Here is a 26,307-nt window from a genome sequence, read left to right on the forward strand (position 1 = left end):
ATAAATCTGAAGAAATTATAATAAAAAGATGTATTTACAATAAGCTTAGTACTATGACAAATCACAAAGCTGATTGAGGAGATGTAAAACAACTGATTTAGAATACATGTTCCACTTTTGCATCTGATATGAAATTGTGATGACCAATTTAAACAGAACTAATGATACTACTAGGCAGGCACCTTTTAATCCACTCTGAGAAAAACTGGCTTATTTCTATTTTATTTTTATTTTGGTACTCCAATTATCATGAAAACAAGCTAGCCTTTGCTAAAATTCATTCATACAAATCTCCACCCAAGGCATGTCCAACATCGTATTGAATCATTCACTAAGCAAGCAATGCTTCTTACCTCTGGATGTTGTTTCAGCAGTCGACGGCCAGTATTGCGGCATGTGTAGACCCGCTGTAACTGCAGCGGCTGTGGCAGCACTGGATGGGGGCATTGACGACATTGTTGGTTTGTAAGCTCCTGGACTGCCTCCACTCATGTATGCACTGAGATAGGGATACCCTGAACCTGCATGAGCAAAGGAATGATACAAACAATAAACATTGTTAAGGCTAAAAAATAAAAATTGTTATGTCTCAAAGCCCATGCGTGCGTTCGATTTTCTTAGCGCATCCATTTCAGCTGAAACAGCAAATTCATTTTTTATTTCCTCTTTTTTTATAGTTTTTTTACCATAAAATTCTGTGACAAATTGGGAAGAAAAGTTACTGGCTTCGATACTCCCATTTGTTTAGGTATACCCTCCCCCCACCATCTGTCTGCTTGTGGACACACTCTTTGCTTACAAATTGTACATGCAGTGTCCAAGAATTAAATAACACATTTTTATAACATTTTTGTGCAGGTCACACAGCAATTATGAGATCTCAACTTGCAATGTGTCATGGCATATAGAACCGTGCAATTGTTCAGTTATCCCAGTACAATTATTATTAACCATGTTAACCATAGATGATAGCTCCTAAAGGATCTATTTGCTGTTTCCTACATGCAGCCTGCAGCGCAGGGGGAGTGGAGGTATATTTACGTGCTGGTCACCCCTCCATGGTTAGATGCACATAGCTCAGGGGTCATTGCAGAAGCGTCCATATTGCGATCTCTGGCAGATTTGGTTTTTATCTGTACAATTTGAAACCCAGTACAACTGCATCCACTTTAGCGTATCTTGTACATGCTATAGTGTACCCAAGAAGAAGGAGAAGGAAAATGCCAAACAAATGTCATCAAGCTTGTCAAACCTTCCAATTAATGCATTAAAGGGAAAATAATCTTGGCATTGTAAAATAAAAGAATATTTAACAAAAATATATCTCGCAGCAATGTAAGGCTAAGTAAAAAATAAAACATGTTTCACGTCCGGGTTTTCGAAAAAAAGGAGGAAGAGGGGGCTTTTTATTTGCTATTTTTTATCGCAAAATTGGTGTAAATACCCATAATTAGAGCTGTTTTAGCGTATACAATAATGCCTGGAAAAAGGAGGAGGCCTCTTTTTATTTGTTGTTCTGAGAGATAGGGCCCCCTTTAACTATCACAAAACCTTATAAAAGTGTTTCTTGTATATTAGGAAGGCTATAGAAAGCATCTCTACTTCCTAGACATATTTTTTGAAAAGTTATAACTGAATTTCAAAAAATAAAAATAAAATTGAAGAAACCTCAAAAAAGGAAGCGGGAGGGGATGTGAAACATGTTTATTTTTTTATTTGGCCTAATACATTGTCAATTGAATCAATTAGTATTATATCAGGCTTCCTGGTACAATGTAGTAGTTTTAGTGTGGGGTCAATAACCTGACAGTGTAACCTGGAGTACTTACACCATGAATAGTCACTATATTAATTTTCATGCTCATTTGCGCACAAAGAAGTATTTGATAATATCCCAGGGATGAAGGGAAAGTATACAATATACTAGTTTAGTAGATAATGGTCTGTGGCTAAAAAAATTCAGGTCCTACTCGTCAGACTATTTTGCAGTACGTTGTAGAAGCATGGTTCGAATTTGGCAGTATCGCATAGCAGTTTGCTCCATATTTTGAAGTAACTGCTACCCAATTTTGCATTTGTATAGCACTTTTTATAGTGCTTTAGTAAATGGAAGTATCTTGATTATGATGAATTAGCCAAAAACTGCTACGCAAATTTGTTAACAAATTCGAACCCTGCGTAGAAGCATTTTTGTGTTTCATTTTTTCATTGGCTGCAGATCAGCAGTGGTAGCCCCCCCAATAATTTTGGCCAGGTGCCATTGCCCCCCCAATATTTAAAATCTTTTGGAGCCTCTGATCAGTATCTTCATCACTATAAATTAAGTGTCAACAAAAATGGTTTAATCTAGTACATTGTATACTATAGAGCCATGGCAAAATTGCAATAAAATAAGCACCCCTATGCTGATAGTATGCAGGTTTGGCGCTGACATGTTCATGCTACATGCTCATACATGTAGATGTCACGATCCAAGGGAAATGGCACATGCATCACTACACAGACTTTATATCATCTTTGATTCATTTTCTGCCACAGCAAATTCTATGTGGATTGTGGATTATTTTCATGACTTTGGTAAATGCCATATATGTAAAGGTATTCTGGTCACTATGACTTTTGGCTTTTTTATTTACAAAATATGGGGTTATTGGGTGAGAGAGGGACCGTTTGGATCTAAATTAGGGGGGCATTGGGTGAGAATATATATGACCTTTTTTAATGGGGTCTTTGGGTGAGAGCCAAAAGAAGCCTCGAAAATCAGTGATAGACGACTCGTTGCTGTTCAGATGGAAATATTAGGGTCTACAATGTAGGTCTTTGGGTGACATGCATATCTAAAATATGGGGTCTTTGGGTGACAGAGCATGTGCTGGTAATGGGGTCTTTTGGTGACATGGTGAAAAAGGGGGTCTTAATAGCCTGGTCTTTGGGTGACTGAGCACGTGCTGGTAATGGATGGGGTCTTTGGGTGACAGCGATGATGGTGAAAAGGGGGTCTTAACTCTTAATAGACCTACATATGCATCACCTGTGACCTATGTGGGAGTACTGCCCCCTCCAGATTTTAGCACGTCACATCAAAGCTCCCATTGGGCGCCCCATTCCTTTTTAAAAGGAATTTTTATTATTACCATAAAACGGGGTGACTTTGGACGGAGGGGTGACTTTGGACACGCATAGGAAAAACTATATTTCATGTAGGCTGTTTTACCTTTTAACATTTCTAAGAATATTTTTATATGTTCTTATGTGGGAAAATAAAGGGTTCACAAAAAATAACTCCCCCCTAAAATTACAAGACATTTCTTTGCATAACTTGACATAGAATTCGTTGTTTTGAAAAATTTAAAAACCTGTGAATAAAGGAATTGTTTTTCTAACCTCCTATTACGTTCTTTCGTCTGAAAATCTTTTTGTTTTGGCCAAAAATAATTACATTTTCCAAAAACGATGCTTTCAGAAAAAGTTGCACTTTTCCACAGCCTATACATTTAATGTACAAAAACATTCTCGATATCAATGTTTGATTTATTTAATGGTGTTTTTGTTTTCTTTAATTTTTATGTACATACGATTACCCAGTCACCCATGCAATCATCTTGCAGTATAAAACAATGACTAATTAACATGTACTGGGTTTTTCTAAAAGATTTTATTGAGCCGGTGTTTCAAAAATGGTAAAATCAATTTAGGAGTTACAAAACATTTCTTTGCATAACTTAACATTCATTTTGTTAATTTGAAAATTTTAAGAACCTGTGAATAGAGGGGCTACCCTACTAAAGTTATCCCTTCTTAAAATATTTTTGTTTTGGTCAAAATAATCACATTTGTCCAAAATGATGCTTTAAAAAAGTTGCGCTTTTCAACATCCCATACATGTAATGTACAAAACTTTCTCGGTATCAATGTTACGATTGATTTAATTGTTGTTTTTTCCCTTCACCTTTTTGTCTCTGAACTCTTAGTCACCCATGAAACCATCACGTAGTGCAAAATAATGATTTGTTGAAGCTAATTTCGACATAAATGAGGATGTTGCAACTTTTTCTGAAAGCATCATTTTTAGAAAACGTGATTATTTTTAGCTAAAACAAAAAGATTTTCAGATGAAAGAACGTTGGGAGGGTAGAAAAACAATTCCTTTATTCACAGGTTTTTAAATTTTTCAAATCCACGAAATAATGTCAAGTTATGAGAAAAATTGTTTTGTAATTTTAGGGGGGAGTTATTTTTTGTGAACCCTTTATATATGGACATTACAAATGACTAAAGTTTCCCAGTATAATGTGTTATCTTATATGTTTTTCATAACTTTTTAGCGGGGCCCATAAAATACAGGATTTTTGTGGTGGTCAAACTTTCGGTACTCCACCGGAACATAAGAGTGGAAACTCAAGCCAAGCCTGTTGGTTGGATAGTGAACACAGATGAACCAAGAACCTACCTGGATAGTCATGATATCTACCCACTCTTAAGGGGGTACTACACCCCTGCCCAATTTTGTGCCTATTTTTGCATTTTTCTCACAAATTATAACGTATTGGTAACAAGTAAGATATCATTTAGATATATGTATTATAGGGCAAGGACTACAACTACTGCACTGGAAATTTTATTTCGGCACAGACAACAGTTGTGGAGTTAGTCAAAAATGAGGGAAAACCAGTATTTGATCAATAAATCAATAACTACTTGCCTTGAGTTGCTGAATTTTCAGTGTAGTAGTTGTAGTCCTTGCCCCTATATACATATCTTACTTGTCACAAATGCGCTATAATTTTTGGGAAAAATGCAAAAATAGGCACAAAATTGGCTAGGGGTATAGTACCCCCTTAAAAATTTAAAAGCAGGCTGTGTCCAATGTCACCCCAGGGTTTGGCTTCCTTTCCGGGGTGACTTTGGACATAATAAACGAATACCAAAAAATTTGACACTTTGTTTAAGGGGGTACTACACCCATTGATTTTTGTTGCATTTTTTTGCATTTTGTGAAGAAATTACAAAAAAAAATTGGACAAAGTGGTATGCAAAATGAAGGGGCAAATCTTCTCGTTTTATTGGTGGCATCGGTATCAATGTAGCTTACATGCTTTTGAAGATAGAAGCCAAAAGGAGGTACATCACTGATGATTTAAATTCACTTCATTTTGGAAAGCTTACTATCAACGGATTTCGTTAAAATTTTGGATATGTTGCTAACACATATTAGGGAAATAATGTTGATATGTAAAATGGGAAAAAGTGGTCCCTGATTTCTTTTATGACTTCATGAACTTGGTGCTCCACAACTATCAAAAAATCGAACCGGTTAAAATGCTTCTATTTTCAATGTCGAGCTATATTTTGTATTTTGAACTTGCAACACTATGTCACTGAAACTTAATTAAGCCATAGGTAACAGGTTACCACAACCATACTACAGCAATGTTGAAAAAGATTGTATTTTTTGTCACCTATACCACCATATTAGGTAGTTTTCCGTAAGCTTCATTTTTGTGATTTTGGTAACTGTTTTATATTTATTTGCCCAATCCAACTCAACTAGGCAATCTAAATTGTACTCACCATTTACATCCCAAGGTTTAGTATATCCACCTCACACATTTCCATTATATATCCAGTAACAGACAAAATATCAAAATTGATGCCTCATTATGACATGTATGATATCACAGACTATCACATGTATTCAAAATTGATGCCTGAATTTGACCTGAACCAATTGACCTATAACCTGACCTTTGATGACCTTATAGCCTTTTTGTACCGGGGCCAGCAAAGCTGGCCACGGTACTTATTAGTTGGATATAAAAAATTGTTGTTTCTAGGCTATGTATGAAACAGAAATTCATAAAGAAGGCACGTACCTGAATCAAGTTGTTTTGATGATGATTTATGCTTGTAATGTGTAAACATATAACTTGTGGTTGAATGGATATCAGAAATATTGTGTTGATTTTGCATGGTAAGGTAAAATAGGTATATGTTTTAGGAAAATAATTTTTCTGAATCTAGACTAGGAAGTTTTGCTGGTTCTCTTCACTAGAACACTTATCTTGGCAGGCTATGGGATCATGTGGGCAGACACACGGGGTAACATACATGCTTTGTGTGAGTTCAGTATCTCAGTGTGTTGTATGGTATGTGATCCAATATCTCTGGTGAGAGCTACCTGCTGAGTTATGATGACATATTTAATTTACACATCTTACTCTATTCATGTTCCTAGTGGTCTGTCTGTGGTGGTCTGTTATCTTAATATGTGTTGGATAATTTTCAACTACATGTAACATGTTTGACCATGCAACATGCAGTAAACATGGTAAAAGTTGAATCCCTCACATCGAAGACCTGTAGGCCTATTAATAAATAAGCAAGATCACTGAATATTGGAAATATGTACATTTCCTGGTAACACGATGATGACCAAAAGCTATTGATGCACACATCACCTTCAAATATTTGGGTCTATTTTTATGATGACAAATATGTCACAACTAGAATGAAACTTTAGGGCATATGTCCTAAGTAATGATTGAATTTTGTTACTAAGAATATTATCAGTAAACATTCAATTCTTGGCTTTAAAGGTGCTATTTTTGGGTTCAGTTTTTGAAAAATAATATTTCTCGAAATTTTGATTGTTACTTTGTATGCTTAAATTCTCAAAAAACAAAAAGAGCTATGAATGAATTAATCTATACTATAAGGTGCTTAACGTCGCTTGTTTTTTAGGCCACAAGACCATTTAGCAATCCATGTATATGGGGTATATGTGTAGGGGTGTTTGTACCCTAACAGTGTCTGCTTCCTACTCATGCCATCCAAACCTGGTGATAATGATATTTGAGTAGGAGGACATGTGAATTAGCGTCAACTAGGATTAATCCTTTTCACCATGATTACCACCAATCAACCAGTACCTCCCACCATCCAAAATCTCCCTATTTTGCCAGCCAACAATATCACATAATTATCAGAGATTACCCCATATGTTTAATTGCAAGCATCCAACCAAGGCCAATCAATTAGATGTACATCCTTGAATCACAATTGTCATTTTAAAACCATGTCTCGCCTGTCAAATATTACACATTACAAGCATCTTTCAGAAGGATTATTTAATCTTCACATGAAATCATTCCTGTCCCGGTACATCCCTTTTTAAAGGGTTTTTTATTAATCTCTTTTCCTAACAACATATTATAGAAGATAATGTACATACATGTAGTAGTATTAAATTGTCTATGTGGCTCAAAATATGCTAAGGTGTCATATTATAGCCATATATTTTGACATCTTTTTTAAAAATAATAATTATAGAAATGGAATATTTGCTAGTTTAGTGGCAAGTTTAGGTAGTAAAGACATAGCATACACAATTTAAGTAAAATCCTTTCACTCTAAATAATAAAAATAATAAAAAATAGCTGTAAAAATGCCTATTTTTACACTTTTATTTGTAACATGCCAAGAGACGCCTTTTTTCAACAGCTTTTAATTTTTTTTATGGATCCTTTATATAGAAATTCATGTGACCTGTTTCCCAAAATGGTGCAGTAAACCAATCAAAAAAACAGAAAGAGGCATTATGAATTATAAGTTAACAGATCAAAAAAGGATTTAAAAGTTTGCCTTATGTATGTTACTATTGTCTGTCAAACTTTTGATTGATTTTGAAGTCCCTCAGTTTTTATAAACAAAGACTTGAAGCATAAACTAAAGGGTAAATCTATTGTAAATAACTTCATTTCTCCATATTATAATCAATTTGTAAGTGGCTGCCATCTTTTTTGAACATATAACAATTTTAAAATTTTTCTTGAAATGTCTGTCAAATAGTAACATACGCAAGACGGTGCTGTAATTCCTGCTAAACTAGGGTGATACAGCTAATTATGCTACATGACATAGCATTTAGCTCCACCTAGTTTTGTGGCACTATCACTTTGTGAGGAGAAGCTTTTTTGATGACACAATCCATTGTTAAGTGTTGTCTGTCAAACATTTGTACGCAAGATTTGTATGTGTCTGTCAAAAGTAACATACGCAATACGTTTAAAAAAATTAAAAATCACTTGATGTTCACATTATGATGATAGTTTAAGAGTTTATAAAAGTGTTTTAAAACATGTGATTTATAAACTGCATGTGATCTTTATTCAATTTCCCATCTTGAACTGTTTTTGCCAAATTATTATTCTGTATGTTACATTTGACAGACATCTTTGTATGTTATGGCTTGACAGACACACATATTTTATTTATAACAATTTATCCTCCTTATTGTAATATTTGGACACATTTTTTTCCACAATCAGTTGCTGTAGGTCCTACACCTAAATAACCACAAAATACCATATGTAATACTTTATAAATTTTTATTTGATTGCAGAAAATCATCAAAATTGTGTCTGTCAAATATAACGTACGCAAGGGCTAGAAAATTGAATTTGTGAAGTAAATGGTCTATAACTTATCTTTCTTTTAGTGTATTATGAACGATATATGTGCATACTATAATTTAAACCTGGTTGGAGACCAAAAGAAAAGAGCTGGAAAAATAATTGTGTGTTACACTTTTATGACACCTTAGCTTATTTTGAGCCATGTGGAAGAGATTATTTAGGCCTATTTAATTTATTCAGTGTTATAATCAGTGAGTATATTTCTATAGATAGTATAACAAAGGATTTAATGTATTCTATTCATGTATTCTACTTGGACATGTTCAATAGAATAAATTATGGTTTGTTATGAAACACACATCTCAGTTACCAGGATACAGTAAACAAAAAAAATATATAGGGCTAAAATGATTTTCTAAAATGGTTTAAAACCACTTTGTATGTAGTCTATATTTTATAAGTTCAGGACATGAGATGATGAACATATTTATATACCTTATAAATTTGCAACAAAAAAAAAAAAGAAGATGGGTACTGATGAAAATCAGGGTATTAAATCGCCTTTAAAATACACCACACAGTGACCATGCCCTACCCCAACAGCATCCTCTGTGCTCCTACCCACCTCACATCTACTTCCACTCTCTCCATTGCTCTACTCTTCAGGTCGGGGTGACTTTGGACATGCACTTGAATACATGGTGTCCAAAGTCACCCTAAACCCAGGGGTGACTTTGGACAAACTTTGCGCCCCCAAAATTATCGGAAAATAAAATAAACTCGAGTTGACTCTATGGGCATGAACTGTCCTCTATCGGTACTTGCCAAAGCCAACATGAAACTCAGAATTCTACTGATCATTATAAAAATATTTACGACAATACATCAAAATCGTCCAAAGCCACCCCGTTTTACGGTATTTAATATCAGGCATTTAGTTGAACAGGACATGAACTATTGGGTATTGAGAACATGACTAAAAGCATACGTACAACCTGCGTACAACATTATTCTGCACTAAGTCAGCAGTGATGCAGACTTACAGTGTCACAACTTGAGTGCAACCATTTTACTTCTAATTCTTATCATTTGTGACCATCCATCTCAAACCGCTAGTAAAGTCGGCAAATTGTATTTCTAGTTACAGTGCAAAATGTGCATAAAGGTTGTATTCATGTTTACCAAATGTTTGTCCTACATGTTTCTCATTTTAGTGTCTGTCAAACGCCAATCTTATCCTATTCAGTGGCGTACCGTGGCCGCTCCTACCCCGGGGGGCTGAAGAAAATTCAATTTAGCCGCCCTTTCCTCAACAGCCCGAAAAGGTTGACCCAATTTTTTTCCGGTGGTTTGAAAAAAAAAAAAAGGATTTTAGGAGGCTAGCACCCTAAAACCAACACATTTTGATTTTATTAATACTTTTTCAATTTTTTTTTTTTCACCCTTTTTTCTTTACTAATTCTTTTTGCCGACGCTTCATCTTCCGCCGCCCCTTTGTTTTGGCCGCCCCCTGCTTTGACCCCGGGGGGCTCGCACACCCAAAGCCCCTCCCCCAAAATATGCGCATGCTATTGTTGAAGAGGACAATAAGCTTATACTTATGTAATATGTATAGAGTTAGTAAATAGCTCTAATCTTTGTTTGCTTGGGCCAAATCCTAATATAATTTGCCTCCACCGCAACTTCTTAACACCCCCCTTGAAGTCTAATGGTACGTCCCTAAAGGGATGTGCTCCAAGCATTATTCTGAGCCAATTTTCTTTTTAGATTGGTCATTTTGTCAACAATTTGTTTGGAAATCTACCAAAAATTAGGGAAAAAGTTACAAAAATTCTGAAAAATTGTGTTTTAAAATTTGGCACAAAATTTAGACTTTTGAGTTTATGAGTCCAAATTTCTTGAAAAAAAAAATGGTATAGTGATGGGTCCACTTTCAGATTCTCAGCTCCTATAGTCTATCCAGTATAAGATGACACTTGGCCCTGTTCTTTTTTCACTTAAATGCCAATAATTTTGTTTTAGAAAGGATATGTTCAAGTTGTGGCAACATTCACTATTAAGCCACCACACATTTTCCAAAAGTTTTGTATATTATCTTTGTTTCCCCAGGGGACCTGGACCCATGCATGTACTTTTCCAAAGATCATGTGCCATCTATAGTGAACGGACTATAGTCCCTACCCAAACCAAACTCGAGTACCCCCAGCCATAAATGGCTGTCCATTTTTCATTCTATAATTTGCTTGTACTTTGTTTTTTATATTATTTTAAAACATATGGCAATTGGTAAGCGCTAGTTATAAAAAGCCTCAACCAGGAAGGTGTTAATATCCCGCATATATTAATACTTGGACAGTCACTGTCCTAGAATTGGTATGTTGTTTACAAATTATATTTCTCACTCGTCAAGTATTACATCAGCGTAACAACCCAGTTATACCCACACAATATATTCTGACAGTGATTATAGTCCTGAAGTTGCTTTTTTGCCAAGAAAGGACTGGCCCTTTGTTTTAAGATTTTGGGCCCTTGGTCCCATAATATTTGAACAAAATTGCCTCCACCGCAACTTCCCCGCTTAAAGTCTGATACTCTGATGGATGGTAGTCAAGGGATGTGCTCCAAGCATTACTATCTTAAAAGTCTTAAATATCTATAGATGGGTCATATTGTCAACAAATTTTTGGAAATTTACCAAAAATTAGGGGAAAAGTTACAAAAATTCTGAAAATTTGTATTTTAAAATTTGGCACAAAATTTAGACTTTTGGGCCCACTCCAAGTATTGGTTTGTTGTTTACAAATGATATTTTTCACTCGTCAAGTACATGTATTACATCAGCGTAACAAACCAGTTATACCCACACAATATATTCTGACAGTGATTATATTTATAGTCCTGAAGTTGCTTTTTTGCCAAGAAAGGACTGGCCCAGTAGCCCTTTGTTTTATGATTTGGGGCCCTTGGTGTTGGTCCCATAATATTTGACCTATGGGGCTCATGTATGTAATGCTCCTGAAAGTGCATCAGTATAGTTACCAACTCAGAGCACTGTATGCCAGCTGATATACTGAAAAACATTTTGTTTGATACTTTGAACATTTCTGGGGCCCATTGCCTTGGACATCTGAGGTAGATGTTGAGCATCCCTCCCCAGGGGCCAGGGCCCGTACAATGTACATGGAGCCCTGTCACCCTTGTTAGCTCTAGCCTTGATACTCACTCTGGTGCCCTTTATTTTGATATTTGGGGCCCTGGGGCCATTCTAGATGACATATGCACTCGTGATTGGGTAGAACTGTATTCAAGGTTGTGCGTCCGCGTTGTTACGCAATATTAGTCCCAAACAAAAATGTTTGGTAGACTCATAACCGGTGCGATCTTACCTTTCCGATGTTGATTAAGATACTTGCATCGATCCCGAGATGCGGAAAAACCAATAGTCATTTTGTCCCACATAAATGAATAAATAACAAAACCCCCGATCCCCGAAAGTGGACTCACCCATTCGGTGACGCCACACACGATAATCATCCCTTATCCGACTTGGGCAGCCCCTACTCGGCCAAACTTGTAGGGGCGGCGGGTCGGATAATCAATATCGAAAGGTAAGATCGCACGGTTATGAGTCTACCAAACATTTTTGTTTGGGACTAGACTCAGTACACCGGTCGATCTTACCGCTTCCGATGTTGATTAAGATACTTCTTGCATCAACATCTGAAAGATCGATCTAGCAAGTAACCGACGGATGGAGGTACAAGATTGGCCAGCATCTGATAAGGATCGGGAGAGTGGGTAGCATGGTAATCGCGAGGTCAAACTATTTCCCCCCCTCAAGGCCGGGAAACAGAAAGACTACGTGAACAGACAAAAACCCCTGAACTGAAAGTTCAGTGGTTAAGAATAGAAACACTGGTTCTTACCATGTTGGAATTCTGATTGGCCGCAAACACCTGCTACCCAACCACCATATTATCTCCGCAGAATAGCCCTGGAGAACTTATCGCCTGGTCGTTGGTTTACGCTTTTGTAGTAAACCGTGGAAAAGGACGACGGGTTCTTCCAAGACACAGCCTGACAAATCTCCTCTATGGGGACCCCCCTATGGTAGGCACACGAAGATGAGATAGATCTGGGTGAGTGGGCCTTGGGGCGAGCGTCGTTTGCCGCCCCCGAGTCCACTAACACCTGGACCAGCCACCGTGCCAGAGTCTGTTTAGCGGCTGGACCGTGCGGTTCTGCGTGAGTGATAAATAAGCGGTCATGAGCCCCTCTTAAGGTTTGTGTTCGGCCAAGGTAGTGCTGTAGCGCCCTCACCGGGCACCACAACCTGTCTTCGGCTATTGACGAACCCTGCCCAATACTGGGAAGGAAGAGGGGCGAGTGTCGGAATGTACTTCGCTCATTTTTTGCAAGGAAATCCGGGCGAAGAAACAGCGTCGCTCCGTTGTTAGTAACACGGAGGCTGACTTGAGACTGCGTGCAACTCTGAGCAGCGCCGTCCCAAGCCAACGCCAGAAGAAAGGCCGCTTTAAGAGTGACGATTTAAGGGTCGCTTTTGACAGGGGCTCAAAAGGGGACCCTTAATATACTCCAAGACTGTGTTGAGGTCCCATGGAGGGACCACCTTCCTTTCCGGCGGGCGCTCGTTGAACATACCGTCGAGGAGAAGACTTAGGGACCCATCTGAATTGATAGTCGACCCATCTTCAAATCCCCGATGAATCGAGAGAATGGCTGACTTATAGTTGGCTATCGTTGCCTGCTGAAGTCCTGACCTGAACTTTTCTGTCAGAAAATCTGCCACTAGAGGCACAGAGGCTCTAGTGGGAGATGTATTCTCTCATCGCACCATGCGTAGTAGGGAGCCAAACGCTGACTATACGGACGGAGGGTAGACTCTCGTCTACCCCCGGCGATGAGAGAAGCAGCTTCTGATGAAAAGCCTCCCTCCGCCGCACGTTCCCTGATAAGGGCCATGCAGCTAACTGCAGGTGCTCTAGTGGTAGACTTGGTACCTCTCCTCCGGCATCCGGAGTAGATTTGGTAACTCGGGGAGTACTCGCGGCTGTGCCGCTAGTAGATCCACCATCGGTCGAAACCACAGGTGTTTCGCCAGAACGGTGCTATCAGAATGACGTTGCAATCCTCCTCCCGATCTTGGTCACCACCCTTGCGTAGTAGTGAGATCGGGGAAAGCGTAAGCAGTCATTCCTCCCCAGTTCACGGACAGAGCGCCCACGGCGAATGCCTGTGGGTCTGCGCCCCTCGAGCAGTACACCGGCAGCTGATGATTGCGATGAGATGCGAACAAATCTATCGAGGGGTGGTACATCACCCGAAGATCGCTCTGGGCGACTCTGCGGAGCAAGGGACCATTCTGTAGGTCCCGACACCTTTCCTCGTGACAGATCGTCCGCGAGGATGTTGGTGACTCCCGCTATGTGCATCGCTCTCAACGTAATCTGCCTGGCCTTGCACCACCCTATCAGGCGAAAAGCGTGCAGGCACAACCGTGGTGACCTGGTGCCCCTTGTCTGTTGAGGTAGGCCACCACGGTTGTGTTGTCCGCTTGGACAACGATATGAGATCTCACGATCACCTTCTCGAAATGCTGGAGAGTTCTCTCCACTGCCCAAAGTTCGAGAAGGTTGATATGGAACTCCGTCTCCGTGGCCGACCATAGGCCCGAGACTGAGTCCTCGTGGATGTGGCCCCCAGCCCAGCTTTGACGCTGCCGGTCGTCACTACGTGACGCACCGCTGGTGCAGGGTTCCTGACTCCTTCGGCGACCTCCGACAGCTACGCTCACCACCAGAGTTCCGCTCGCGCGATCTCCGACATCGGAACCGCGAGGGATATTGGGTGACGACTGGGCCTGTAAAAGGCTAGAAGGTGTAGTTGTATAGGCCTCATGTGAAAGCGGCAGCACGGTACGAGGTCTACCATACTGGCCATAAGGCCCAAAACCTTCATCCATGCCACAGCGGGTGCTCCCTCTGACTCGCCAAGAGTCGGGCACACCTCGCCATGTTCGCCACCCTCTCGGGTGCGGGCACCTCGATCCCCTCTCTGAGGTTGATCTGGGCCCCTAAGAATAGTGGTGTTCGCGTCGGGACCAAATTGGATTTCTTGACGTTGATCAGAAATCCCAGGTTCCGCACCGTACGGACTACTAACTCCACGCGACACTGTGTCTCCAGTGGGGTGCGTCCGTAAATGAACCAATCGGCCAGGTAGCAACACATGTTGACTCCCCTGCGCTTCAAGTAATCTGCCACCGCGCTGACCAGGAGTGTAAACACTCAGGGGGAGGTGGACAAGTCGAATGGCAGGCATCGAAACTGGTAAGTTTGACCCTGTACCTTGAAGCGTAGAAACCTCTGATCTTGAGGTGCGATCGGAACATGCAGATATGCGTCCGAGAGATCTAGCGATGCCGCCCACATACCCTTGATGGGGCAGGCTAGCACCGAAGCGAGAGCCTCCATTCTGAACCTCTTGGGCCTGATGAACTCGCTCAACGGCTTGAGGTTCAGAATGGGCCTCCAGTCGCCGGTCTTCTTTGGAGCCAGAAAAAAGTGCTCCAAAACCCCTTGGTGAAAGGGGGTAGACCGGGACAATCGCTTTTTCGGAGAAGCTGAGTGACCTCTGACAGTAGTGCCCGACGCTGGGGGCCGCCTGGCGGCACTACCGTGGACCTCTGAATCGTGCAGGCGCACGAGGGGTGGCTGGTAAATTCCAGCCTGTACCCCCACTGACCACTGACAATACCCAGGCGCCCGGTGAGATGGCATGCCATCTCTGGGCGTAATGCACAGCGGCCGCCCACAGGGGAATCCCTGTGGAAGTCCAAGGCCTGCCGGCATGGACTGTCGACCGCCGTGCCCTCAGGACCGATCTGGTTTGCCACCCTTAGAAGAACGGCTCTTCTTAGGGGCTTGCCATACGATCCAGCACTACTCTTGCGCTTCCCAGATTTTTTGGGAGGTGCTGGAGTAGCCTCGGCTCGGGTGTAGTCTGTGGTGCGCGCCCTGCTGAAGCCGGAGCTGGCGCTGAAGAACGCTTAGAAGACTTCTTCTTCTTGTGCTTCTTCTTTCGCTTTACTGCCCTTCCCTTGGTCAGGGCAGCCTCTGACTTCTTCAGAGTGCTCTCATTGGTGGCCTTTTTCGCCCGGTCCTCCACCCTAGCGCAAGAGGTCTGTCCAAAGAGTAGCCCCTGTCCCACCGAGTCTGACTTCTTCATTGCTTCAGCAAAGTCGGAGCCGTAAGTTGACTGGAGGGACAGACAGGCATTCTCCGGGCGGCGAGATGACATCCGATGGGCTAGGCCCATAGAACTCTCGTTGAGGTTAGCTGTTAGCACCGCTAACAGATTAACCTCGCGGAAGAGTTCCGACGCTGTTGCCCGTGGTCGTTCGCTACCTTCCTACCGAGGTGCTCGGCAAGCGTGGTAGCGGCGCTGGAGACGCTGATAAGCGGGCGTGCTCGCTTATCGATGAGCTTTAGCTCCTCCTCCCACTGGGGGAGAACGACCCAGGCGCCTTTGGCCGCCAGCGGCAGGCGCTGGCAACGCTCTGGATCCATGTCAGGGACCCTGAGGTAGGTTTCAGAGTCCTCCTGCGAAACACGCAGTGGAAGTGTGCAAGCACGCGGGCGTCAAGCTCCAGCGAGCCTGACAGCCCTACGAAACCTACCCTTGAGGTCCGCCGGGGAATGCAAGTGCGGGCGACCCTTGTGTGGACGCGCTAGCTGGGCATCCTACTGAAGAGATGCCCTGGTCCTCCTGAACGGACTCCTCCTGAGAGAAAGCCAGGCCCAAACCTTGGGCCACACGGCTCATCACCTCAGCGGTGTCCGTGAGGCAGACCATTGCTAGCGAGTTCCTCACGGGAAGCGGGGAAGGATACCTGAAGCTAGCTGCACAGTCTCATCAGACTGTGAGTCGCTACTGGTTTCATCTTCCGACTCCTTTCCCTCGCCTTCAGACTCTGACTCACTCTCTGATGAGGAAGAGATCTGACGACGGGCATCTGAAGGTGGACAGGGAGGTGTCGCCACCGTGTGGCTAGCCAACTGAACACCAGCAGAAGAGGGAGTACTCCGCTAGACCCCCGAGATGCTAGCTATAGCACCCGGGATCCGTGACGCCTCCGCTGCTGTCGCCCTAGCCATAGCAGTGTGCGGCCTACCCTGAGCTGTATCAGGGTTAGCCACTCGCCGCCGGTTGGGTAACAACTGGTGGTACTGCTTGCCCAACGCTAGCGCGGCACTTGCCACGGTGCTAGACCGTGGAAGAAACCACCCTGCGGCGGATACCACGGGGCATACCCTGTTGGTAGCTGACCCTGAAAGTATCCGCCACCAGGGAAACCCCATGGAACGGCAGTACCAGTACCGCCTCCCCCCCCCTGTTGCCACAGAGACTGTGGTAACCAGGACGAGTACTGCGGTACCTGCGTGGTTGTAGCGTAGGTGCCCGGTAGGGCTCCCGGCCGCGCACCACTGTACCCATGCCTCACAGCGTTCCCCGCTAGAGGATCAAGCCGCAGTGTATGGGTACCCGCTATACTGGCTGTCCCTTGGCTAAAAGGAGCTTGCCTAGTATCACGGGTAGCTGAGCGTGTATACACCTATCCGACTTCGCCATTACTGCGGTGTCCCCGATGTAAAACTGCGGTGTCCCGAGGTCGGGGGTTCCATCCATTATTTATTGTGTGCTATACAGAATTGTACCCGGAATTGTACACAACAGTGATATTCAATACACAATCATGAGTATTGAATTACTTAATTAAATCTCCGCTCTGGTACATCTGTGTTGCCGCCAATAGAGGGCCAAATACAGTAAACGCTTCTCGGATTGGTGTATACCCTCGATCAGTCACCTCGCTACCTGAATAGGCAGTATCAATCAATGGAGCCATGCTCCGCTGAATAGATAGTGATCGATCATAAGAGGGTAATTGACCCATTGACTGTAATGGATCACCCACGCCTGCTGGCTCTCGAGGACATAAGTGGGTTGTTGATCAGCCAGGCTGTTCAAACTACCTACCCTAACCTCTTAAGCCTCGCCCAAGGTCGCTGTGTGTGGCGGACCACTCACGGCAGCTATGGGCGCGTGCATAGTGGCTACCACTGAAGTCAAGCCGTAGCTCGTCTCGGTAGCTGCCACTGTTTGCACTTGGGTCGCTGTCCCGTGAGAGACTGCGAGCCCAACCCCGGTATAGCCGCTAGCCAGTCCCGGAGGACAGCCGGCAGCCATTCCAAGGCCCAGGGAATCACTCGGCGGTCCCACCATGGAACGCTGCCGTGTGACAACCCCAGTTGGTTCTGCTAAGACTACACCAAGCGTTAGCCCCGGTATCGCTCTTCAGTTAAACCCATGCACGTTTTCATTCGACCCTTGCGGGGAACGAAAGCGTGCTGCGTGTCGTGGATCAACCCAGGCAAGCCCGGGTTCCACTGGCACGCTGCGTGCTACAGACCGGCCGAGGCAAGTCCGCTGCACGCTGTATGCTAGATTCAACCCAGGCAAGCCCGGGTACCTTGGCATACTGTCCGTCGCCGGCTACTTCGCTGGGTGCTAGACCCGCCGTTCGCCAGCAATAGACGGGTGTCCACCTGCAAGAAGCTCGCTAGAGATCTCACTGGTAGACTGGTACTCGCCTGTTAGGGCAAGTACCGCCCTGCTGCCTGCTACTAGCTTAGACGTTAAGTCAGTGCTTTCGCTGGCTGTTAGGCCTTCGGGCTCGCTAGCAGTCCCGGAGGGTCCGCCTGCTTGCCCGGGACGGAGCCCCAGAGGTTACCTTAGCGTGGCCCTTGCCGCCGCGCTAGTACCTACCATATCAATCTTACCTGTAGGCTTCTGTTTCTTAGTCTTCGCGTCTTCTGTCTGTGTCAAGACCTAAACGAAGCGCTACTTTCTAAATCCTCAAGTGGATGTCCGATAAGCCTATGCAAAAGGAAGCACACTTATTTGATTTAGAGCAATCCCTGTGGGTGTAGCAGAGTGGATGCGGGTCCCACTCTGCCACAAGGGAAGGGCATGATTGACAAGGCCTGGACATTGTAGTAATCGGGAGCGTACAGCACTACCCCCGAACACAAGCTCAAGCCCAATAAACAAACCCACACGCACAGTGGCTGACGCTGATGTAGTGGTATGATATAAAAATATATATACAAAGGGATGAAAAACTGAAAACCTTTTGGGGAAGATTTGTCAGGCTGGTCCTTCGAAACCCACCGAACTCTTAGCAGTAACTCGTCATCAGACGCCAGCACTGAAAGATATAACGATAGAGCACACCATAAACATAGCGATAATCACTCACCATACATGTATACACAGTACTGTACAAACATCTATTGTAACTTACTAGTCTGCTATAGTTGTTTTACGTGAGAACAAAAATAAAATGGCGCCCTAAGGGCGGCTATTTTGAAAACGTGTGTCCCGTGATACTGAACGGAAACACACATACAAGCTAAGTTTTTGGATCGTTTTTGTCACTTTTCTAACCGAAAAATGTCGTCAAAACTATCTCCCTAGCGACTATACTGGTTGGTTTTTACCTCAGTGTAACAAACAAACTGTATATCTCGCCCTTTGGTTCAGTAATGATACTTAGCGTTGGTAAAGAAAAATCCACACGCCTATCTCATCTAGAAACCAAGGAGGATAAGGATGATTATCGTAGGTGACGTCACCGAATGGGTGAGTCCACTCGGGGATCGGGGTTTTTGTTATTTATTCATTTATGTGGGACAAAATGACTATTGGTTTTTCCGCATCTCGGGATCGATGCAAGAAGTATCTTAATCAACATCGGAAACGGTAAGATCGACCGGTGTACTGAGTCTATACGATTGCAGTTGGATCGAGTATAGCTGTTGAAAGCTGCTTTCATTCAATTGGAATTCCTACTATAGTTGAAAAATTAAAAATTGTCAATAGTACTTACCAGAGCCAACATTAAGTCCTGGCTGATAGTATTTCCCTTGCAAATGTCCTGCGCTAGACACTGAATGTCCAGATGCAGCAGCGGCTGCAGCGGCGGCAGCAGCAGCCGCGGCGGCTGCAGCAGAACCACGTAAGTGCCCGCTGGATGCGGCTGGTAAATCGGCAAAAACAGGACTCAGTACGCCGGCATCAGCACTTGCCATAGCTGTAGGTACGGTACCATGAGCTGCTGCTGGTGGGGCACCTGGTACAGGGGCACCAGGTAGAGATGCCCCAGGACCAGGAAAACTGGATCTACCCTCCATTCTGTTGCACTACTGTAGGTGGCAGCGGTGCATGGGAAGAGTACGAATCGGAAACCTGGCCTACTAAATCACGGGCAACTATATCATCCTTCAATCCCGATGTGAACTTAGTATCACCTCTTTGAAAGTCACTTAGATCTGGGTACCATATTGAAAGCTATGGACAGGAAGGGTCCATGCAGAAATCTGTGGGGAAAACAAAAAGAAGAATGCCAGTAATAACATTATCACGAGTACATTGTATAATGAGCATTCATTAATTAAACAGAAGAATATGAGGAAAAAAGTAATCAAAAGGTGCAATTACATGATTTGCTTTTCATTGGATTTGGGCAGCCAAGATCACAGGAAATTTCTCAGGTTACAGGCTTTTTACCTCATACATTTGTGTTCCCCATGAAAAATTGGTCCTCACATTGAACCTGGTCTACAGAGCCAGTCTTGTACATTGTACGTCCTATAGTACATGTACTTGAGTCCAGACTCGCACTTGAGTTCAGACTCGCGCAGGGACGTCTCTTTTGGGGGACATTTGATCCCTCCCCCTGCAATCCCTAAAACAAGAGAGAGAAAGAGAAAAGGGTGGAGAGAGGGGGCAGGGGGAGAGAGGAGGGGTGAAAAGGAGAGACAGAAGTTGGGTGAGAGTACTAGGAGATATGTGTCTCTCACATCATGTGAGGGAGAAGGGTATTTTTTGTGGGACCTAGGGTCCATTTCACTAAATCTTTAATCCTTCGTAACTCAAGTAACCGTTCGTAAAGTTATGAATACCCAATACTAGACGTAACTATACGAAGGGTCCCTGTAGTAAATCCCTATTACTTACGAAGGGTACCGTTCGTAAGTAAGGCAGTGTTCATAAATATAATGGAGGGGAGTCAAAAAAGTTTTAGGTCTTCAAAAGGGAGGACCAAAAAAGTTTGACTCCTTATAGAAGGGGGGTCAAAAAGTTTTAACTAATATTGATAAAAAATGCCCTCTCCCTTTTTTTTGACAGGCCACGTCCCACCACTAGGGCCATGTCCCACCACTAGTACACATTTGACCCTTAAACTTTGACCTTTAGTGTCATAAATATATGTTTAGAATGTCGTAGTTGAATTTGAGTTTGATTGGACCAATTTTGAAATTTGACCTTTGACCCCTAAACTTTGACCTTTGGGGTCATAAATATTTTAAACATGTTTAGAATGTTGTAAGGATCATGCCTGTTGAATTTTAGGTTGATTGGACCAATTTAAAAAAATTGACCTTTGACCCCTAAACTTTGACCTTTGGGGTCATAATTTTAACATGTTAAGAATGTTGTAAGGATCATTCCTGTTGAATTTGAGCTCGATTGGACCAATTTTTGAAATTTGACATTTGACCCCTAAACTTTGACCTTTGGAGTCATAATTTTAACATGTTTAGAAGGTTCTAGAGGATCATTCCTGTTGAATTTGAGCTCGATTGGACCAATTTTGAAATTTGACCCCTAGACCCTTTGACCCCTAAACTTTGGGGTCACAAATATTTTACACATGTATATAATGTCGTAAGGATCATTCCTGTTGAATTTTAGGTCGTTTTTGGACCAATTTAAAAATTTGACATTAGATCCCTAAACTTTGACCTTTGGGGTCATAATTTTAACATGTTAAGAATGTTGTAAGGATCATTCCTATTGAATTTGAAAATGTATAGAATGTCGTAAGGATCATTCTTGTTGAATTTTAGGTCGATTGGACCGATTTAAAAATTTGACCTTTGACCCCTAAACTTTGACCTTTGACCCCTAAACTTTGACCTTTGGGTCATAATTTTAACATGTTTAGAATGTTGTAAGGATCATTCCTGTTAAATTTGAGCTTGATTGGACCAATTTTGAAATTTGACCTTTGACCCCTAAACGTTGACCTTTGGGGTCATAATTTTAACATGTTAAGAATGTTGTAAGGATAGTTCCTATTGAATTTGAGCTCGATTGGACCAACTTTAAAATTTGACCTTTGACCCCTAAACTTTGAACTTTGGGGTCATAAATATTTTTAACATGTTAAGAATGTCATAAGGACCATTCCTGTTGAATTTGAGCTCTATTGAACCAATTTTGAAATTTGACCTTTGACCCCATAACTTTGACCTTTGTGGTCATAAATATTTTCAACATGTTAAGAATGTCGTAAGGATCGTACCTGTTGAATTTGAGCTCGATTAGACCAATTTTAAAATTTGACCTTTCACCCCTAAACTTTGACCTACCCTTAACCACCTTGCCCCACTCTACCCCTACCCAACCCTCCCACCACACCATACATACCCCATCCCTAAGTAGCTCACCTAATAACGAGAACCCATTCAACCCACTATGATGCTAATATTACAAATACCTTTCTACATGCAATGTGATTTATAGGGAGAATTACCATGTGCCCAGGGTCAGAAATTGCAACCCCCCCCGAAGAGCACAGAGCACACAACGTCCACTGTTGGAAACATCCTTCATCTAGTTGGTGAACAGGCTTTTGAATTTTGATGAGAAAATGCGTAGAAGTAGGAGATGTAGTCGAGTCCAGTATTTTTAACCTCATAGCGAGACCAATAAATATTGGGCATAAAGCATCCAATTTTATCATAATTTATTATGTACGTTGGATCCAATATTTTCACACGTTTCATCAAAACATAATAAATGGTTTCAATAGGATTTGAACTGTATAGGGTACATAACACAAAATAGCCTTCCATAGACTTTACGTGCAAAATAAGGGTCACGTTTTAGGCCATAAGTCGAGTTACCTCTAGTTTTGAAATATATATTTGATATCATCTTAATCAGAACAAAATTCTGCATAACATATCTGAAAATGACACAATATTTTCCGTCTACTTTTTGAGAAAATTAGCCCTATATAAAATGGTCCGACTGCTAACCGCGTTTTGACCTCGTGTGTTCATGCGCTCATCATCGTAAACATCATTCAAATTTTTGCGTTTTCTTTTCAAATTTAGTAGAGATCACATTCACAAGTTCTAGTAAAACACGATTTTCAACACTAAAATTGTTAATATTGCACTGATTTTGCACAATTTGTATGCAAAGTTGGGACTATAGGCGTGATAAACTTTTGCCGGAAACCGCTTCACAGGCGGATTTAGTGGTATGAACCCTTTACATTACATATAATGAGACCGAATTTTAAAAGTTGACCTGGAATGACCTTTGACCTCAGTATATAAACTTGAACGCCACCCAAAAAAAGTAGCCACCGTTTTAATACTGACCATGACCCACCTGTCCTGAAAATCTGAAGTCAATCGGCCTATCCACTCACGAGATACAGCATCCGGAGGTACATGTAGGCCTACGTACGTAGGCCTACGGACGGACGGACAGAGTGCAAAATCAGTAAGCCTCGCGTTGGAAACATAACAACTTGGGGGGTGTGTGTGTTGGGGGGGCGCTGTAGATCAGGTCACCCATCTTTAAAATCATTTCTTTCTAAAAATCGCTTTTATAATTCACAGATGGAAAGCATTGCTCAAAATCACCATAGCAGCAGCGAAACCAGGCTTAGTGCGAGTTCAAATTTATGTCCGCATTTTTTTTTTGTATGCCTATCATTTGTAGTTATTTTAAGGACACTTTAACAAATTTCTTGGGGAAATCCCCCCGGCTCCGCCCTGCACCAAAAGCCTGTTTGACCGGCTGGAACGTCTGAAAAAAAAAATTTCCCCGACCCCAACTTCCTACCCAAATCTGAAAGTGAGTAGGCCTAGCAGTTTTGCTACACAAAAAATAGATGAAATTGAAAATAGAACACTGATGATGAACATCGCCAGAAATATTAACGTACCGTTCTGATTTGCATGCTGGCCAAATTTATCATAGCGGACATGTCGTGCAATGTACAGTTGAATATTAGAAAATTTTTATATCGTAACAAGAAATCCCTGACGGAAAGCGTGCTGTGTCAATCCCCGTCTGGCAGTACATGTAGTGTCAATGCTACTTATACTTCGCAATCAAGTCATTTTGAGTCCCCTCGTCACGACCTCCCTTAGCGAAAGTTGATGCCCGGTTGGCGGGGAAACGCCGGGTCAATATACGTGCAACGTGCCCGCATGAATGCACTTTGTGCTTTGACAAATTTCCGTAAAAACTAAAATACACGTGTGTTCTTGTTGTACAATTGCCAACAGAAATAGATTATTTTCAGCCGGTCAGCAGATTTGCGCACATACATATTCTAAAATAGTAGGCCTAATGAATAAACTAAATAATACTGTTACTAATTTAGCCATGCAAGCAGGTTGAACATAATTAATAACAGCGATGTTTAGATATAAATGTAGGCGTCGTTTCGTAGAAAATACAGGCATATAAATGTATGCTACAAAAATAGGCGAGGTCCAATAGGAAAGCAAAAACTTGAATCACTGAATGCAGAAAACATAAAATGTTTATTAAATGTCGGGTTATAATAAAACACGTAGGCCTATATAAATAAAAAGGATATAAAGTGTGTAAAACGATAACATGTATAGATACAAGCGGCGAGGAAAGAAAAAACTTTGAAAAAATCACTGAATGCAGCAAACAAAACGTTTAAAATTAATGTCCGGTTTATAATATATACAAGTATACGAACGTGTATAAAGTGTATTAAAACGATAACATGCATGCAAACACAAAACTTCTTGCTAAAATATAATTTGAAAGAAAATTTTACAACATTTTAAAAATATTATTGTGTTTTGTCATAAACAAGTTTTTAAAACGTTTATACGTTCTGACCAAAACCAAACACTTAAGGGGGTACTACACCCCTGGCCAATTTTGTGCCTATTTTTGCATTTTTCTCAAAAAATATAGCACATTGTTGACAAGTAAAATATGTGTATTATAGGGGCAAAGACTACAACTACTGCACTGAAAATTCAGCAACTCAAGGCAAGTAGTTATTGATTTATTGATCAAATAGTGGTTTTCCCTCATTTTTGACTGTAACTCCACAACTGTTGTCTGTGCTGAAATAAAATTTTCAGTGCAGTAGTTGTAGTCCTTGCCCCTATAATATACATATCTTACTTGTCATCAATGCGCTATAATTTGTGAGAAAAATGCAAAAATAGCCACAAAATTGTGCAGGGGTGTAGTACCCCCTTAAACATGTTTTAGCATATACAGTTTACTGTCTGTATTTCCCCTAGAATAAATCAGAGTAATTAATTATTATACATTGTACTAGGCCCACTTGTGTGGGTTGTCTGTTTAATATCATCATTTTCATAAAACGATTCATCTCTTTCAAGTGACCAAAATAATATTCTTATCGTCTTGGAGAACATGCCTAACAATACACTTATAATATAGACTATTTTGCACATTACATGTACGAGATAATAACATCAGCTTTCTTTTAATAACAACTTCATTGTAAATTTGTCAGGAAAATATCAACAATTCTTTGCACTACGACTACGAAGTTCCAAATATTAGTCCGACGTGCGAAAGTCCACCAACCGCGAAACTCGATGAGGAAACAATAATTATTTCCCCTCGGATTTCGCGGTTGGTGGCTTTCGCGGTTCATCTTATAGATGGTTAGCACTACTTTCGGGCTCTGTTGCTATTACTATACTATCCAGAGAGGTTGCGTCAGCAATTTTTAAGTATAGGGGTCCGACCCGTAGTAGAATTTGGTGAGACAGAGTTGCACAAATGCAGCATATAACATGATAAATAGTATATCCGCGGTCGGTAGAAAACCTGGGGTCTGCAGGAAGCCCTGAACGGCTGAACTTGCAGAAAATTTAAAAATAGGGGGTCCGAACTGTATTTTGGTCAGTCTGGGATCCTTAAATGCACCCTGATTATAATCACGTACATGTATAGAAAAAAGAAGTAGAAATGTCCTAACTCTTTTACAACGTTTCCAAAGATACATTCAAAAAACAAAACTATCACATGCAGTGAAAAATGATAATATTATGAATATGAACCTGCAATTCTAAATAATAATATTATTGCCTAGACAACATATATAGGCCTACAATTATGCACGCACCAATATTATTGCTTTCATATCCCTGTTTATAGCACGCACTATATTCGACTTAAGATTTCAACACTGAGTTTTATAATGGATGTTTCGTTTAAATACATTCTCTTACAATTCTTACACCGGGACCACTCAAAAACGGGTTGTCCTTCGTTCAACTCCTTGAAAGTGTGAAAATTCACTATATACAGAGCATGTAGGCCTACACACTACACAGTTTACACTCACACTGGCCTTCAGCTTAAGGGATCTAAAATGAGCGTTTATTGCGTTTCGATAGTATTTTTTGTGGGACATGAGAGATGAGAGCACCTCAGACCTATCGAATTGCATTCTGAATACAAGCATGTCTTTCTGATATCAAATAATTTTCATTTTTGAAAATCACAATATAATACAAATTTTATGACAAATTATACAAATTTGATATTTTTCAAATTTTTGATATAGAACAGTCCTCGAAGTAAATTACCGTATATAAATCTAATGATATATTCTTAAAGTGTATGTAGCAGGAGGAAAAGCCGACGGTCAATTGAAAATTTTGACCTTTCATATTGAAGATATGGA

At 41.5% G+C, this 26,307-nt stretch overlaps 1 protein-coding gene across 1 annotated transcript in view; it reads right to left on the reverse strand.

The window, feature by feature from the left end:
* Window positions 1–26,307, reverse strand: part of LOC140163499 (uncharacterized) — a 50,481-nt gene that overhangs the window by 18,032 nt on the left and 6,142 nt on the right. Inside the window, exons 2-3 of the mRNA XM_072186813.1 lie at window positions 19,387–19,876; window positions 354–521 (exon numbers count right to left, since the gene is read on the reverse strand). Coding sequence (XP_072042914.1) covers window positions 354–521; window positions 19,387–19,690 — 472 coding nt within the window. The 5' untranslated portion in view covers window positions 19,691–19,876. The remainder of the gene's footprint in view (window positions 1–353; window positions 522–19,386; window positions 19,877–26,307) is intronic.

The sequence above is a fragment of the Amphiura filiformis genome, chromosome 11 (assembly GCF_039555335.1).
Source record: "Amphiura filiformis chromosome 11, Afil_fr2py, whole genome shotgun sequence".
Classification (NCBI taxonomy): Eukaryota; Metazoa; Echinodermata; class Ophiuroidea; order Amphilepidida; family Amphiuridae; genus Amphiura; species Amphiura filiformis.